Raw genomic sequence first — 17,738 nt, 5'->3', positions numbered from 1 at the left:
GGATCACTCCTGGCAGGGCTCCAGAGACCATGGGATGCAGAGGATGGAACCAGGCAGGGTTGGCGGCCAGCGAGATCAGCACCCTACTCTCTCTGGCCCTCCTTTCCTCCCTCGGGCCGCTCACCTTTGGTGCAGCCTTTGCCATCACACCCCTGCTGATGCTTGCCAAATGCTGCATTCCAGGTCCAGCCTTTCTTCCGGGCAGGAATCCTGGAACTCTGGGAGTATTTCCAGAGCTCCATGCCCCAAAGGCCTCCCCAGCTCCACAGGACTTCACAGAGTCTGCCAGACACAAAGATTTGGCAGAAGGGGGAGGAATACCAGGCTGCAGGGTTGGAAACAAGAGTGAAGGGAGTGGTAGCCTCCCAGCGCCTCCGCGCATGCGTCCCCTTGCCCGGCTCCCGGCTCCCGCCTCGCCGGACCAGCAGGCCACGGAGGGTTCAGTCCCGGCAGTCCTCAGGGGAACTCAACCAGGCGGGAGGAGGCAAAAATGCAAAGCCCTAGGCTGGGTGAGATCACGCTGGATACGGAAGTAAATAAATGTCATCCTGGGGCAGTCTTTTGGGGACCAAAGGTGTGGACGAGGGGAGGTGGGCCACACCCAGCGCAGCTGAGGGCAACTTGCAGTGCTGGGTTCGGGAGTCACTCTCTGAGGTGCTTGAGGGACCCCTACCATGCCAGGAACCAAATCCAGACCTCGGGCAGCTTTACAGGGGGCAGGGGGGTGGACGGGAGCAGGGAAGGGGCAGGGGACACGTAATGATGCACCACCCTGGAGATGAAGACCAAAGGGACTGCGCTACCACCCTTCACCCCGCTGTGTGAATTAGGGGGCCCGGCGGTATGCAGGGAAGCAGATTCTTAGGAAGCATGAAAAAACCGTTTTTAGAAATCGGGAGCAAGCTGCGTGGAAAACTTTAGGCAGCAAGACCGGGAATCACCTGGCTTGGGGGTAACTGTGAAAAGTGGGGACTCCAATTGGGTCCCTGGAGCTACAGGCCCGCCAAGCACTGCAGGAGGGTGTGGCCCTGGTGGTGAAAGTCCCGGGGAGTGGCACCAGCACCTCTGAACCACAGGCCCTCTGCACAGAACGGGAACGAGGCATCTCGAGGAAGCCCCAAGACCTGGAACTCAGGCGGACAGTGCGGGCGACCTCGCCCGTGTCCGGGAATCATCTTCCCAGGGGAACCGGCTGAAGCCATGAAGGCAGATGAGCAGCGAGGGAGAGGCCTGAAGCCCAAAGGCAAGCCCTGGCCCAGGGGCCAGATTTCAGGGCGCCAGGGAGGTACTGAAGCCAGAGGGGGAGCCGCAGGGGGCGCTCTGAGCCAAGGGCTGAGCACCCCAGCGTGGCGTAGACCCTAAACCGCTGACTCCGCACAGTTCCCAGGTCCTCCCAGCCACGCTTAAGGACAGAGCCTGGAGCACAGATGAAGCGGTTCCCTTGCAGCCGCCACCTCACAGCACGGGGAGCGGAGCCCAGGAGAGGCTCCTGCCTGGACCCTCGGTTCAGAGAGCAAATGCTGGGTTGGTCTCATGCTGAGGAGTGCGGGGCCTACAAGGGCATTTCCCATCGGGGTCCTGGATGATATGGGAAGTGGCAGAACCCAGAAATCAGGGAACCTGCTCCCCGCAAGGCGATTCCCATCTCCCCAGCACAGAGCCCACACACTTCAACGATCAAGGCTTTATTTTTATTTTTTTTCTCTCGCTCCAGTGTCACAACTGTAGCAGCATATCAGAAACATCTCCACACAAAAACACACAGTCCTCCCCTTTCCAAGAGGGCAACAGTGGCGAGGAAGGAACAGTGATATTCACAACAAACACTTGTCCATCCTTAGAATAAAATTTGTGCGTCTCACAGGTTGGAAGCAGCAGTACATTCGCATCGAACAGGCACAATCGTCCTTAAATAAAGATAAATAAAACCCAACTGGCAGGATGCACGGGAAATGTAGTCCCGAGGGGCAGAAGGGGGGGGTGTTGGGGGGGAGTAAGGGGAGGATTTTGGAAGGGGAGCACTTGAAATAAGACATTGGCATTCGAACACAAAAACAGAAATCACACGAGGCCAGTGGCCAAGTAAACTGCTAGGTTCAACCCAAAGTTCAGGCAACAATCGCGAAGATTTATCCTATTTTAAATCCATTTTAATTCTACCATTAAAAAGAAAGATAATCCAAGAGGGGGAAAAAATCCAAAACAAAAAATCCACCCTAAAATGGATCTAGAAGTGGCTGGAATTCACATCATCATCCGAGCAGGGGTCACACACAGGCGAGTACGCAGAAGTGCACACGCAGTGTGAGAGCGGGTCCGACTGCATGGCCGGCCCAGGAGAGGAATGCGAGTCCCCGCCAGGATTCTATCAGCTGGGCATCAAAAGGGGTGTGGACTTCAGTCCTTCCCAACCCCAAAGTCACAATCAACCAAGAGACTGTGATGAGTGCGGGTACTGCCACGAACTCCACTGGTCAGGGGAAGGGGAGGTAAACTCCCTCGACAGGAACAATCACTTATTTTTACTGAGTGTTCAGCAGCTCTCAAAGCTTGCTCCGGGAAGTGGCTCATTCAGCTCTTGATGACCGAGAGGGGAAGGCACAGTGGGTAGAGCTGCCCATGGAGTTTGGAAATCTGCTCCCCACCTCTCTCTCCAGGATACATGTACTACCACCACAAGACCCAGAGAGGGGGGGGGGGAGGAAGAGGGAGGGAGGGAGGGAGGGAGAGAAGCAAGCCTTTTAAAGACTTCTCAGAGGTGAAGCATGGAAAACAAAATCCTCTAAGAAATAAAGACAGCTCTGCAGTAGCAGGGCATGTCTTGAGTGGATTTTTTTTTTTAAAGAAAGAATTCAATGTGCTTATTGCTCCAATCCCAGGATATTAAAAGGCAGGTAGGAGATAGCAGGAGCAGATGTAAACACTTCTGACAGCAGCGTGAGTCCAGGGGCTTTCTGCAGTCCCAGAGGACAGAACTTGCTGCCCTGGTTTCCTCCTGGGTTGAGGTCCCAGGGGCCAATAGGGCAACAGCTGGGCCCCCAACCCTGGAGCAGGGCCCTGCCCGAGGGGACACACTAGAGGTGTGGAGGTGGCACTCCCTGGGGGAAAGCAGACCCAAGGCACAGTGCACGAGGTCTCGAGAGGAAAACTGTCCAGTGCCACCCAAGCGGTTGCAGGAAGCCAGAGTCAGGAAGAGCCTGGGTCAGCTCCTCACACTGACCGTGCCTGAGATCACGGCCAAGGTCAGGACCAGGCCTTCCAGCATGAAAACACACGTGCTTCCTGCTCGTGTTTTTTTAAAAAGAGGCTCCAAAAGGAAATGGTCCAGTCGTTCGGTCTCGTCTTGGAGACAGACCTGGCAGCCCATCGCAGGGCGAGGCTGGAGGAAACGGGCCTGCATTTTCTCCGAGATAATCTAGCTCTGGGCCCCATTTCAGGACGCAGGTGACACCAACCAAGAGAGGCTGCAGATGGCTCGAGGGGGGGAGGCGGGGGGGAGTAAGGGGGTGTCCTGATGAGTCTGCAAGGTCCCTTCAGCAGCAGGGCTGGCCAGAAGGCCTGTATCCGCTGCGGGCAGCGCTGTGAGGGAATCAATGGTGGACGGAGAGAGAAGCCAGAGATGCACTGGCCGCGTTTTGGTGGGGTTTCGGTTTTTTATTTAACCTCTCAAACTGCACAGGAAACAGGAGATTTGGTCAATAGACACGAGGTCCAGAATACCTGAAAAGTGCCCGCAGCAAAAGGCTGGTGCAGTAAGAAGGCCCAGGCCGGAGGGAGCCCTGAGGCCAACTGCCTGCCCCCAAAGAAAGCATTTTGGGAACTCGTAAGTGCTGGGCCCGGGAGCATGCATTCCAGTCTCTGGAGGGAAGCCAAAGGTCTCGGTGGGTGAGATGAGTCATCTGCATTCCACTGGGGGCCATGGCCCCCCAAAGGGGCCATCCTGTCACCTGGTATGTGTGCCTGGTTTAGAGCAGAGCAAATGCGCCCACACCAGACTGCAACTTTCAGGAAAGGCAGGGAAAAGGCACACGAAGGTAAGTGACTAAAGCACAATCATCATTTTGATTATTTCAAACGTACCTTTTCCTCCCCCCCCACAAAAGGAGAAATCCAAATTATAAACTTTATTATTTTACATTCAAGTCAAACTTCCATTTGGGGGCTCGGCACAATTATAGGACCGCGTTTGGCAACTGATTCCTTTGGTGCCTCTTTTTTCACCTAACCCCACGGAAGAATTCAGCCCTCTGATTTTGTTTTGTTTTGATTTTTAAAACAGCTTTATATTCTCAGCTGTAACACTTGATTGTACACACACGTGTACACACACACACACACACACACACACACAAATCCAAAAACTTCTACATAGAAAAATAAAGGATAAACATTATCCATCTATTTTCTGCTGTGTACTAGAACTTTTATATACATGTTTTGTTTTGTTTTTTTCTTTCATGTTTTCACTCACTGCAGTTTCTTCCCTCCCGTGTGGATCTACGTTTCTCGAGAGGAGACGGCTAGAGCGAAGCGGAAAAGCTACCTTCCTCGCCGGGGAGGAAAACGACAGGCAAATCCTCACTCTCCGTCCAGAGCCTCTGCCCCCATCTGCCACCACCACGGGCGTCCCTGCAGACCTTCCAGGAAGTGGCTGTCTGGCCCCCCCTTTCTCGAAGGCATCTGGGGGCAGAAGAGGCCCGTCCTGCACACACCCCTTGAAAAACACCATCTGGGGAGAAGGCAAGGGAATGGCCGCGGGCAGGGCAAGCCCTTTGGAAAGAAAGGGGTTCCGGCACCACTTCCACCGCCCCTTCCTTTAGTACGGAGTCCGACTCTCCAGTTTGTGCTTGGTGAGGAAGTACTTGAAGAACTCGTAGACGGACCAGGAAATGGCAGTGGAGGGCATCTGGTAGATGACGCGCGCCTGCAGGCCCTTGAAGTAGCCGGGCAGGCCATTGAGCTGGTACACGGTCCGGAAGGCATTCGCCATGCCCGAGAGCCGGCCGCTGATGTTGGCCAGGTTGAGGGCCATGTTCTCCTGGGTGTTGAGGAGGGTCTTACAGACGTCCAGTGGCGTGGTGGCGGCCGCGGCCAGGGCCCCGGCCAGCCCTCCAGAGATGATGTGCGACTGTGGGTTGTAGCCCCGGTGCGGGTTGACCTGCTCCTGCAGGAACTCGTAGGTGATGAAGTGGATGGACTGGAAGGGGATGTTCATGGTCAGCTGCGTGGTGTAACTCCTGTAGAAGGCCCTCACGCCCTCGGTCCGCCAAACGGTCCAGACGCAGCCGAGGGCCGAGCGGTGCGGCGAGTTGTACATCTGCATGCGCTGCTTCACCACTGTGGCCGGGCGCGCAGGGAGCGGCAGTTGGGTTGCGCCCCGCGGGGTCGGAGTGGAATGGGAGGCCGGGCCATAAAGAGAAACAGTGAGTTTAGACAGACGCACGGCAAACCACGGGCCACACCCAGCGCGCACACGCCCCCACGGGAGCAGCCAGTGAGGATGGCCGACAAACCCTCTGAAAGCACCATCTCAGCCCCACGACAGGACGGGCCAGGCCGGGCAGCCCCCTCCGGCAGCTCCCTACAGGACACACTCCCTGGCCTCAGCCCCCAAGTCTGGCCATCGCAGGCTGTAACGTCCACACCTCCGACAAAATTGCTCCTGCCCCTGCCCCAAGGCCCACTCGCTGGCCTCGGTCCTGCCTCTGGACGTGAGCTCCGTCTTTTATGCCCAGTGTTCTGTTCTCTCTTAGCGGAAAACAGACTGTTTCGCTTCCAGGTCACAGAGCCCTGGGACGAGACCCACAGTCTAAGAGGAGTCCAAGTTCCATGACAAAATCCAACAAAGCCAAAGATCCATGGCTTTGTGAACAAGAAAGTAACTGGTGGTTCAAAGGACACAGGCAAACAGGGCCAGCTGTGGTCCCTGCGGCACAGTCCCTGTGTCCCTGACAGAGCATTCTTTACTTTTATTCATTTATTTATTTATTTTTGCTTTTTGGGTCACACCTGGTGATGCTCAGGGGTTACTCCTGGTTCTGCACTCAGGAATCATTCCTGGCGGTGCTCGGGGAATCGTATGGGATGCGGGGGAACAAACCTGGGTCAACCGCTTGGGAGGCAAACTCCCTAAGCACTGTACTTAGGGATCGCCCCCTCCCCAACTCTGCCCCGCCCCCCATTCTTTACTTTTAAAGGAATGAAATCCTTTAACCAATAGCATAGCTGTCAAGGAAAAGGCAGCAGAGTTTGAATCTCGCTTTTTCCTCTTTTGAAAAATATAAACAAAATTTTTGCAGGTTAACATGGCTAATGAGGGAGTCACTGATCAGTTCGCTGTAGGAATCGCCGCACACACACATACACGCGCACACACACACACACACACACACAAACACACAGAAACACTGACCCATGGGACTCCGCAGAATGAGTCCCCTTAAGCTCGGGTCAAAGACTCAGCTGAGGGCCAATAAGCAGTTTTAGCATTGCAAAACCAAAAACCTGATAATACAAGTTACAAAATGTTAATACTTTGAATCCCGCAAGGGGTCACTTTCAGGAGGGGGAGAAACGAGTCCTGCGTGGCACGCAGAGAAGGCCCAGCATGGAGGACAGCGGGCAGCAGCCCCAAAGGCCCTCCCTGTCGAGGAGGGGCTGACAAGTCGGGAGCGCTCTGTGGCGGTAGAACCGCTGCATCTCGCTCCCGGGGGCAAATTCCAGGGAAACACTCACAGGTACGTGCACACACAGGCTCTAGCGCACAGCAAACGCGTGCGAAGGAATCACCCGCAGAGCCTGTTAAAACATACTCCTCTGGCAGAACCTCTGCAAGTGGCCTGGGGTGGGTCCCAAGAATCAGCATTGCTAACGTGCTGCCTGAGAGACGCCGGGGGTGGTCCGGGGACCACACTCTGAGCAACAGGAAGTCCACGCCGCTCACGGGCTCGGGCCCTCCTCAGCGCTTTTCATGAGGAGGCAAAGAATTCTCCTCATTCTGGCCGGGGCTGGGAGCCCCCCTGGCTGATCTTCTGTCCCACTTCCACCACCTTTCTTCCTGCCCCTCGCACATCCCCAAGGGCGGCTCCCTGGGACCAAGAACATTACCTTCTGCTGGATTCATTACCGCATCATGCAGCAGAGTGGCCAGACTCCCAGCTATGCCTGCAAAACAAACTCCAGAAAATTACCCTCCGGGATGGGTGTGCCGAGGAAGTGCCTGGAACCTACAGTCAGGTGGATCCAAGGACACTGTTCTCTTTCTGACCATCAGAATGTACCACAATTCCACCCCGGTGAGCACTGAGGTTTGAGTGACTGAGGAGATGTCGGGTGCAAAGACACAGGTGCAGTGTCTCCTTGAATCACGGGCATCGAACCATATTAATTCCAGCCGTGCAGCCTTCTCCTGCTGCACCCTCTGGAATTAATGGCACCCAGAGGTTCCTACTGTCTGTGTTTCTCAACCTTGTCCTGCTCTCTGATCTCCCTTCTGACCTGTTTCCTTCCTATGCCCCGCCCTCGCCAGCTCTTACCGGCTGGTCCTCAAGGCCCATTTCATGGCTCCCCATTCACATGATTTTTACCTGTGGCCCCCTTGGAAATCTCCTAACACCCCCTAGCCCCCCACCCCCTGCTGAGAAACACTGATCTAGCTCTTATTTTCCCTCAACCCTGGCCCTCGTCTTCGAATGGGCTCACTTGGCCCTTTAACAGGGACAATCAGATACCAGGCACATGACTGAGAAGGGGGGAAAAAAATCATAAGAAACCATGAGGCAGAAATTCTGATGCAAAATTCAGGCATTTTTAAGAAAACAGCCAGTGTGGGTTAGTTTCAAACGAGCAACTCTCGGGGGCTGGCCTGTGCGCTGGCGGGGTTTGATGGGCCTGGTGTCCAGAAGCAGAAACTCCAGACGCCTCAAAGGCCGAGGCTTTAGCTTAGGGCTCCGAGTTTCTACCTCCTTCAAGGGTCACTTCCCATACATGAGATTTCCCTCTAGAAGGGAGACAAAAGGGGACAGAGCAGGACAGCACCTCAGAAATGGAGACACAGCCCACCCCCCCACACTCTTTTCCCCAGAAAGGTCAAAGTGCACCCCAGCACATGCCCCCGTGAAGGAAGAAAGTGCTGGGGACAGCTCAGTATAAACTGGAGGGACGGGGGGGGGGTGCGGGGGGGGGGGGTCAAAGCCCCTTCAAAGGATTCCATGACCAAGGACTGGTGACAATAAGGCAGTTTCAGCAAAATGCTTCCAAGGCCACGGAAACGGGGGAGGCATGTGAACATGCAGACCCCCTCAACAGATGCAACTCGGGGCCAACACTTAAAATGCAAAACACATGTCTGCAGGCCAGCCCAGTGCAGCAGGTTATCAAGGTTCACAGGTGGAAGAGGTGCCTTTGGTTCTGAGCGAAACACAGAAAAGGGGGGGGGGGTTGCTGCCACTTACATTTACCTCCCCAGAGTGAGGAAATGAATGCGGTTAGACTAAGTACACTTCAATCCACAAGCCCATTTCATGCCCCAGCAAAACCGACAAAACAAAAGGCAAAATGCACCCCTCGGCTAGGACCTGGCCTGGACAACAAGCCAAGGTCCAGCCTGAGCTGCCCTCGGACCCCGAGCCCCACCCGCCCCTCCCTCAAAGCAACCAAACTATCTCCTCCTTCGCTTGCAGAGGTGCAACTCAGATCAACAGGAGTGAATGAGGGCGGAATTCCCAAATCCCCAGAAGCTTAAGGTGGGAAAGGCCTTCTGTGCTGCAGCAAATCCTTTGTCAGCCATAAAACTTCTTGACCTTTTAAAGCTTAGTTAGATCTTGACGATGCAGAGACCTGTAGAACCAGTTTTTAAATAGTCTCAAAGAAGCTGTCCAGATAACTTTTTTTTTTTTTTTTTTGAAGCCAGCATTCAAAAGTTGTGTTTCTAGTCAGGGTTTTTTTTTTTTCCTAGATCTGATCATGATTTGTTTTTGAATGTTTAAAAAAAAAAAAAAAAATTTTTTTCCTTAAAAACTGCAAAAACCCAAACGACAATAAAAATAAAACCGAAACACCTCTGTCAACCAACTGTCCCCAGGCTTCAGAAAACCAAGGAGGGAACAGAAAAAAAGAAAAAAACAAAAGGTCTGTGTGCGTGTGTGTCTGAGTGTGTTGGGGTGCGCCTGCACACGCGGCTCTGGAGTTCTTTATTCATGAGCGAGTGAGGCGGCGCGGAGGCGGCAGGCTGCTGGGTCACAGGGAGGAGGGCCCTGGGGAAAGGTCTGTTGAAGGAGAGAACTCTCTAACTCCAGACAAACGTTCAAATACCGTTGGCTAGGTGGCTGTTTCCTTGGTGGTGGAAAACGGCATTTAAAGTCCTTTTCATGTTCTCATAGCAGGCAAAGTACATGGCGTGGGCCGGCCCCGCGCCCATCACCATGACGTTCAGGCCGCGCAAGGGCCTCCAGAAGCCTTCAGTCCGCATGATCTTCTTGAGGGCTCCGTAGATGCTCGTGTACCGGGCTTTGGGATCTGGATTCAAACTCTGCATCCGCGTCTGGGGGAGGACGAGAGAAGGAGACGAGGAGTTAACGAGGATGGCAAAGAGGGAAAAAAAGGAAGATGCTGAGAGCGGCAAGCATTTTCACAGAGCCCCTGGGTTTCTTCAGAATACTTTATTTTTTTTTTTAATTGAATCACCAGGATACACAGTTATAAAACTGTTCATGCTTCGGTTTTAGTCGTATGAATTCCAACACCCATCCCTCCCCCAGTGCACATTTCCTACCACCAATGTCCCCAAGTTCCCTCTTTCTACCCCCCCAACGTCCTCCCCGTCTATCCCTATGGCAGGCACTTCTCTCTATCCCACCACCTCTCCCTCCCTCCCCCTCCTTCCCCCTCCCCCACCTTTAAGGGTTTTCTATACAGATGTTTAGAGGTCATAATGTCTGTTCCTTTACCTGTTTTGAGCATGTAGCTTTTAATTTTATTTTATTTTTTTGCTTTTTGGGTCACACCTGGCTCTGCACTCAGGAATCACCCCTGGCGGTGCTCAGGGGACCATATAGGATGCTGGGAATCGAGCCCAGGCTGGCCATGTGCAAGGCAAACGCCCTACCCACTGTGCTATCGCTCCAGCCCCAGCACATAGTTCTTATCCAGATTGATCATTTCCAACTACCTTTGTCATAGTGGTCCCTTCTCCATCCCAGCTGCCTTCTCTCCAGCACTTGAGGCAGGCTTTCAACCATGGACCAATCCTCCTGGCCCTTGTTTCTACTATCCTTGATATTAGTCTCATATTATGTTTTATTTTTTTATATCCCACAAATGAGTGCAATTGTTCTCTGTCGGTCCCTCTCCTTCGGACTCATTTCACTCAGCAAGATGCTCTCCATGTCTATCCATTCGTAAGCGAATTTGATAACTTCATTTTTCCTAACAGCTGCATAGTATTCCCTTGCATAGACCTATCAAGGGTTTCTTTAACTAATCATCTGTTCTTGGGCACTTGGGTTGTTTCGAGATTTTGGCTACTGTGAATAGAGCTGCCATAAACATAGAAGCACGGGTGGCATTCCTGCTGTGTGTTTTTGGGTCCCCAGGATGTAGTCCCAGAAGACGTACTGCTGGGTCGTATGGAAGCTCAATTTCTAATTTTTTGAGGAGTTCCCATATTATCTTCCTGAAAGACTAGACCAGTGAGCATTCCCACCAACAATGAAGGAGAGACCCTTTCTCCCCATATACATGCCAGCACTGGGTGCTCTTGTTCTTTTTGATGTATGCCAGTCTCTGCGGCGTGAGATGATATTCAGAAAAGTTTTATTTCATTTTTTCCTGAGCTCCCACTTCCCTCTCTCTTCCCATAGTCATAAATGTTATTATGCCCAGCAAAGCAGGAAATGGACATGAAAACATTCATTTAGAAAGATACGCGCAAACCTATGTTCCTTGCAGCACTTAGCCAGGATATGGAAGCAATGTGGGTGTCCAGTGACACTGATGAACAGATCATGAAGTTGTGGTCTGCAGACACAACGGAATACTATGCAGCCACAAGGAAGGGGGAAACCATGCAATTTCCTGCAACTTGGATGGAATCAGAGGGTTTTGGGTTAAGTGAAGTATGTAAGAAAGACAAGGGCAAAAACCAGAAGTCTCACTGATCTGTGGCATATAGAATAACATGTTCCGACAATGGAAGACCTCAAGGACGGGCAAAACACTGCCTCTACCTTACAAGGGGAAAATACCAAGGAATGAGGAAAATGAAGGAAAAAGCAAGAAGAGAAGGTGTGGTAGTATCACAGGGGCAAGGGACAGAGGAATCTAGTGTAGAGGCGAGGTGCCTGTGTATCTCTAAACTGCCAGAACCAACACAAGAACCAGTCCGTGCTGAAAGCAGGGGGCCCCCACTACAGTCATTCAAATTAAAAGTCACTGTCAAGGAGTCAGGTTGTGGGAGGGAACCTGAGGCCACTGGTGAAAGGCACCCAGTGGTGAGACTGGAAGTGGGACCACTGTCTGCCTCAAACCCTGTTCTAAGAAACTTTGCCAATCACGGTGTCTAAATAAGCATTTTTTTTAGCAAATAAAAATAAACAATACACTCAGAGAACAACTTAAATCTAATTGTTATTTATCTTCCTGTGGCAGTTACCACCTGAATCTGATGTCTTCTGCATTCTCAAGTCATAAAATCAATAGCCACTGAGTAAGGCAGATTAACCTCCAGAACACAGGTGGGCCCTGTCTAATCAGTTGGAGATGCGGAAAAGGGAGAAACTGGTGTGCCTAGAGAAGGAAGAATTCTGCCTCTGGGATTTGAACCTGAACCATCAGCTCTTCCCTTCATCTCTAAGCAGCCATCCGGCCCTGCAGCTTTGGGACTTGCCAAACACCGCAAGTGAACCAATTCCCTAAATAAACATACCACCATACCACCCAGCCATTCATAAGCACCTCTCCCTCTCCCTCTCTCTCTCTCTCTCTCTCTCTCTCTCTCTCTCTCTCCCCCTCTCTCTTCCTCTCCCTCTCTCCCTCTCACCCTCTTTCCCTCCCACCTTCCTTCCCTCTCTCTCTCCCTCCTCCTTCCCTCTTTCTCTCCTCTCCCCCTCCCTTTTTCCCCTCTCTCCATTCCTCTCTCTCCTTCCCTCCCTACTTCTCCCTCTCCCCTCCCTTCCTCCCTCCCTCCCTCTCTCCGTCTCCCTCCCTCCCTCCCTCCCTCCCTTCCTTCCTTCCTTCCTTCCTTCCTTCCTTCCTTCCTTCCTTCCTTCCTTCTCTCTTCTCTTCTCCTTCTTCTTCTTCTTCTTCTTCTTCTTCTTCCTCTCTCTCTCTCTCTCTCTCTCTCTCTCTCTCTCTCTCTCTCCCTCCCTCCCTCCCAGGTGAAGACCGGAGCTGGTTCAGGCCTACAGAAGTTAACCCCATTCCTCATTCCTCCCTCTACTCTACTCCGGGCCGCACACGCCCGGCGCAGAGAGCATCTCCCAGCCAACAAAACCAAAAAGACAGCAAGCATAGGAAAGGGCAGAAGGGCGTCTTCAACTGAAAGTGGGGTGAGGAGTCCCAGCTACTGTCCAAGGCGGCCCCATTTCTCCCAAATCCAGGCCACAGAGGCACAATGTGAACACGAGGGACCTAAAATAGGGCTCATTTTCAGATTTCAAATTTCACCCAATCACAGAGTCCAATCACAGAGGGAACAGCCACCCCACCGGCAGCCTTTCACTTGGCCAAGAAAGGACATGGCGGCAGTGACAATCAAATACAGCCCATGCCATCCTTCATTAGAAACATCTCCCGAGAGGACTCCTTAACCCTTCAGAAAAGAAAACAGCAAAGAACACTGCCCCTGACTGTAATGCTATTCTTTCCATTAAACTGTGCTTGATGAAAATCAGTTTTACCCCGTCCCCTCCTGCAAGCCGTCATCACGCCCCCAGATGGGTATGGCAGCTGCTGAGCACCGAGTACTCTGCTCCCAGTACTTCCCTTCCCCAGGGAAAGGGAAACAGCTGGACCGAGTCTTCCACCTTCTCGTTTCCTATTTTAACAACTTTCCAAGAGCATCGGGAGCGGCCCGGTACTGCAGGGCACACCATAAGCAAAGCAGAGCGGGGGAAGGAGCAGCAGACGCTGCTTCTCCGGAACCTTCTCGGTCGGGTTCAAAACCAGGCTTGCCTTAGAGCGAGCCACGATCGCCCTCCCCCGGCTCTTCACCACTCCCGGGCACCAGCAGGAGGGGGCACAACCCTGCGGGTTTCCCTGGTCCAGGGGAGACCCCAGTGGAGTCAGTCCCCCTCTCGGAGGGCGCCCCGCCTGCTACCTTGATAGCTGAGGGGCCTGGTCAGGCCTGCTGAGAGCTGGGCCCCACCAAGGGGGCGCCATCATCTCCCCCAGACGGTGCTAGATGGTCTCTAACTCCGTGCAGGGGCCAAAGGCAAGGCACTGGGGGGAGGGAGGGAAGACACCCAGCAGGACCAAGGGGCATCTCCTTTTTCTCCCCCGCTAAATACAGAAACGCTTTCCCGCATGACCCGTCTCTCCACACCCCACCTTCGAGAGCTTTCCCTCTGGCATCAAAGCCCATAGGAGATCTTTCCCGAGAGCAGGGGGTGGTCTGCGGGACTTCGGGCAGACGAAAGCCAGCCTGTCCCTGGGACCTAACCTGGCGGGGTTGGCCAGGAGAGGCTCCATTTGGGAAGCCACTAGAGTCACCCGCCAGGAAGAGGCACCTGTGGTTCTGTGGGGGAGGGGCAGGGGTCCATGGTCCCTCAGCTCCCAGGGCGCCACTTCCCGCAGAGTGGGGTGGGGAGCTGGACGTGTGCGCTACCCCTTGAGCCACCTCCCTGGCCCGCACCTCCCCCCTTAAATTAGTTAAGTGAGCCCTTTGAGGTATGTATGACTAAGCCCAAATGCCCCATCGTCTGCAGGGCGTGGGGGGGAAGGTGAGGGGGGAAAGAGCTCTGAGGGGGTTTCTTCAGCTTCCAGAAGTGGTCTGTGAGCAGGAAGGAGGGACCAGGCACAGCCCTTCTGTGCCCACAGGGCTCAGCGTGGCCAAGGGGGTGATGAAACCTCTTCAGTCCTGTGACGCCTTTTACAACCTGCTGGCAGGACAGACGTCAGTCCTTGAGTGGGAGGGAGGAGGGCAGGCGGACACGGCCGGCGGGGCAAGGCTGCTCACGGAGCCTCTCGGGACAGGGGAGCCGCGACGGGGAGCAGGGACCAGTTCACGCTCCTCTCCTCAGAGAGGGCTCCTATCCGGCCGGGCCCGAGGCCGGGGCCTGGCCCACCCAACAGCCCACCTGCCAGTGTGCCAGGGAGGGAGTGAAGCCAGGCCCAGGTCCGCCCCTGGAAACGTCCAACATCATCTCTCCACCACAAGCAACGCTCTCCTGCCTGTCACACGGAGAAGGGCGGGCTGGGCCTCAGGGCAGCAGCGTGGGGCGGGAGGGGGCCACACACAGAGGCCGGGTGAACCGTGCCCCCGAGACGGACGCCTCGCGAGGGGGCTCCACACCAGAGACAGGGGCACTGGCTGCCGTGGGGGTGGGGGGCGGGGGCACTGGGGACAGAGTTTTGCTTTCCAAACAAATAAACACAAAGCCCCCGAGTCCGGGCGAGGATGCTGGTGACGGCGGCAGCACACTGAGGCCAAGGTGTCCGCCAGCACCTCCAGGCAGCTGCGCCGACGGTCTAGGTGTTTAATCACAATTTCAGAAAGTCAAGAATGAAGGCGGAGGGAACATAAATCAGGACTCACCAAGCGATTAAAAACATCCCACACCCCACTCTCACGTACCCACCCCCCCACAGACATACCCCCCACAACACCCCGCAAGCCCCCACACATACCTCACCCCCATGTCCCCCCATGCAGACACAACACCCCCACACAACACCCCACCTCCCACACGTGCCCCCCACACACAACCCCGCACACTCCCCACATACCCCAATCACACACAACCCCATAAGCACCCCCCACAACAACCCCACACATACTCCACATATCCCACATACATCCCACATACACACACACACACACACACTCTCACCACACACGACCACAGAGACCCCCACGCGCCTGCCCTTCCTGGCCTCAGTTCCTGCTCGGGGTCTACCCAGCGCTCGGCACACTGTCCTGAAACCTTAACTCTCTCCTCGTGGGGCTTCCACCAGCACATTCTCACAGGGAAGGCCCGGACGCCTCCAGGACAGCAAGCCTGGAAAGGCTCCACGCCTGCGGGCAGCGGGGAGGCAGCCACTTCCCCAGAAGCTGCAGGTGCCACACGGCCCCCTGGTGGCAGTTTAGGAGGAGCCTGGGTGGGGTGGCACAGTTGGAGGCCCGTGTGCATGTGTGTGTGTGTGTGTGTGTGTGTGTGTGTGTGTGTGTGTGTGTGTGTATGAGAGGGGGTGGAGGGAGAGGGAGAGCATGCGTGCGTGCCTGTGGTGTGTAGGGGGAAGAGTGTGTGTGCATGTGTGTGTGAAAGAGAGAGAGAAAGGGAGAACATGTATGCGTGCGTGCGTGTGTGAGAGAGTGTGTGTGCATTTGTGTGTGTGAGAGAGTGTGGGGGGAAAGCGTGCATGCATGCGTATGTGTGTTAAGAGAGAGACCGTGTGTGCGTGTGTGTGTGAGAGTGTGCATGTGAGAGAGAGAGAGCGAGTGTGCATGTGTGTGCCCGTGCGTGCGTGTGTGCGCGTGTGTAAGAGAGAGAGCATGTGTGTGAGTGCGGAGGAGAGCATGCATGTGTGAGAGCGTGTACGCATGTGTGTGCATGTATGCATGTGTGTGCGTGCGTGCGTGCGTGTGTGTGTGTGCGTGTGTGTGTGTGTGTGTGTGTATGTGTAGTGAGCTCTACCCCTACCCCACCAGCTCTTCACTGCACGCTCAGAAGAACAGGATGGAAAACATTATTTGACCCAGAAACCAGGGAACTGAGGCTTCTGACCTGACTGGGCCACCCTCTGTGTAACCCAACTGTGCCCCCTCCAGTCCTAGAATGTTCCAGGAGAACACCACATCCATAAGACAAACTACATTTGCTCTGAACTGGTTCCAGAAACTCCCAGCAAGGCCAGAATGGAGTAAGGGGTGTCAAGACCCCGCCCCATCCCAGGTCCCTCAGCCTCCCCCAAGGAGGCAAACAGGAAGAGGCTGCCTGCGCCCCGTCCTCCAGGGGGAGGAGGGAGGTGGGAGTGGAAACTGCTCCGAGCCCAAGAGCTCCCAGGATCGGGTAACAGGAGCGGGGCCTGGGCGAGCACCTAGCTCACCACCTACCTTCTGGTCTGGGAACGAGGCTCCAGGCGGGAGAGCGTGTGCCCAGGACCCGGCAGAAGAGGAAGCGGCACGGGGCGAGCAAAGGGAGCAGGAGAACCTGCAGCCTGGCCCAGCCCGGCCCCTGCCGTGCCGGACCACGTCCAGGTCAGCATCCTGGCCACGTCCAGCCTGACCTGGACACGGCTGGGAATTCCCTCCTCTCTCAGAAGGGAAGAGTGATCAGGATCCCACGCGGCAAATCCCCCTGGCACGCGCTGTCAGGACTCGTTCATCCCCCCCACGTGGAGCTCCGCGGCCCTCCGGAGGGGGGAGAGAGACGGGCCAGGCGGGGGAGGACTCAGCTCTCGGGCCACGGCGTGAACGGACAAACACCCCAGCACAATGGCAGGCACGGCTCCCACCAAGGAACCAGGGCTGCGCGCCAGAGGCTGGCCAGGATCTCGGCTCCCGGCCTTCTCCCCGGGAAGGGAAGTCGGGTTCCGGAGGCTTTGAGCGCTAAGAAAAGGGCAAACAATGCTAGCATCTGCAGCCTGGCGTAGGAACCAAAACAGTCCTCTGCCTTCTCTCCTCTGCCAACAGCTTTCCAGGAGCACCAACACCGATAGTCAAGCAGCTAGATGACATCATGACGCCTGGGGTGGGCAGCAAGGCCCCACCCGCCTCCGCCCCCCTGTCAGCAAGCACCTCTGCAAAGCCAGTCCCTCAGCCCCCCGACCCCTGCCCTCTGCCTGGGGGTCTCCTGACAGCCGCACCCCGGCAGGATTGAGTGCTTTGTGAGAGCCAGCGTGCCTTCCAGAGGAAGACCTCGGCTCTTCTTGGGGGGACCTGGAAGGCCTGTCTGACCTTCCAGAATGTTCAGGAAGTCCACGCTACAAATGAAGAAACCAGGGGCTGGAGTGATAGCACAGCGGGTAGGGCGTTTGCCTTGCACGTGGTCAACCCGGGTTCGAATCCCAGCATTCCATATGAGTCCCCCGAGCACCGCCAGGAGTAATTCCTGAGTGCATGAGCCAGGAGTGACCCCTGTGCATCGCCGGGTGTGACCCAAAAAGCAAAACAAAACAAAACAAAACAAAACAAAAAAAAACAAATGAAGAAACCAAACTACTGCAAGAACCACACACAGTAACACCCGGCACTCAAGTTCCAAGCTGCCAGTGTTCTAATTCGGAGCCTGCGGCCCGTGGCACTGGGACTCCCCAGGACCACGCCCCGCTCCGTAGAAAACTCACCAGGAATGTGGCACCCAGCCACCACCCATCCCGTTCTGCACAGGAGTCACAGTGGGGTGCTACAGGACGCCCACAGGGGACCCACCCACAGCATCTGCTGTCGGGGTCTTCTTCCCACATCCCCCAAATCAGTGACATTTGTCGATGTGAAGATAACACACTTTTTTTTTCCAATCAAAGGGAAGATCTGATACTCGTTTACAAATCACACAAGGGACAAAAGTGACTCCTCAAGA

The 17,738-nt window shown here is 54.9% G+C and overlaps 1 protein-coding gene across 1 annotated transcript in view; it reads right to left on the bottom strand.

The window, feature by feature from the left end:
- Positions 1–1,673: 1,673 nt before the first annotated feature.
- The window catches only part of SLC25A37 (solute carrier family 25 member 37), a 37,869-nt gene continuing 21,804 nt past the window's right edge, over positions 1,674–17,738 (bottom strand). Inside the window, exons 2-4 of the mRNA XM_004610111.2 lie at positions 9,313–9,541; positions 7,108–7,164; positions 1,674–5,337 (exon numbers count right to left, since the gene is read on the bottom strand). Coding sequence (XP_004610168.1) covers positions 4,817–5,337; positions 7,108–7,164; positions 9,313–9,541 — 807 coding nt within the window. The 3' untranslated portion in view covers positions 1,674–4,816. The remainder of the gene's footprint in view (positions 5,338–7,107; positions 7,165–9,312; positions 9,542–17,738) is intronic.

The sequence above is a fragment of the Sorex araneus genome, chromosome 7 (genome assembly GCF_027595985.1).
Source record: "Sorex araneus isolate mSorAra2 chromosome 7, mSorAra2.pri, whole genome shotgun sequence".
NCBI lineage: Eukaryota > Metazoa > Chordata > Mammalia > Eulipotyphla > Soricidae > Sorex > Sorex araneus.
The sequence above is the reverse complement of the archived record's forward strand: the minus strand, read 5'-3'. Positions and strand labels throughout refer to the sequence as shown.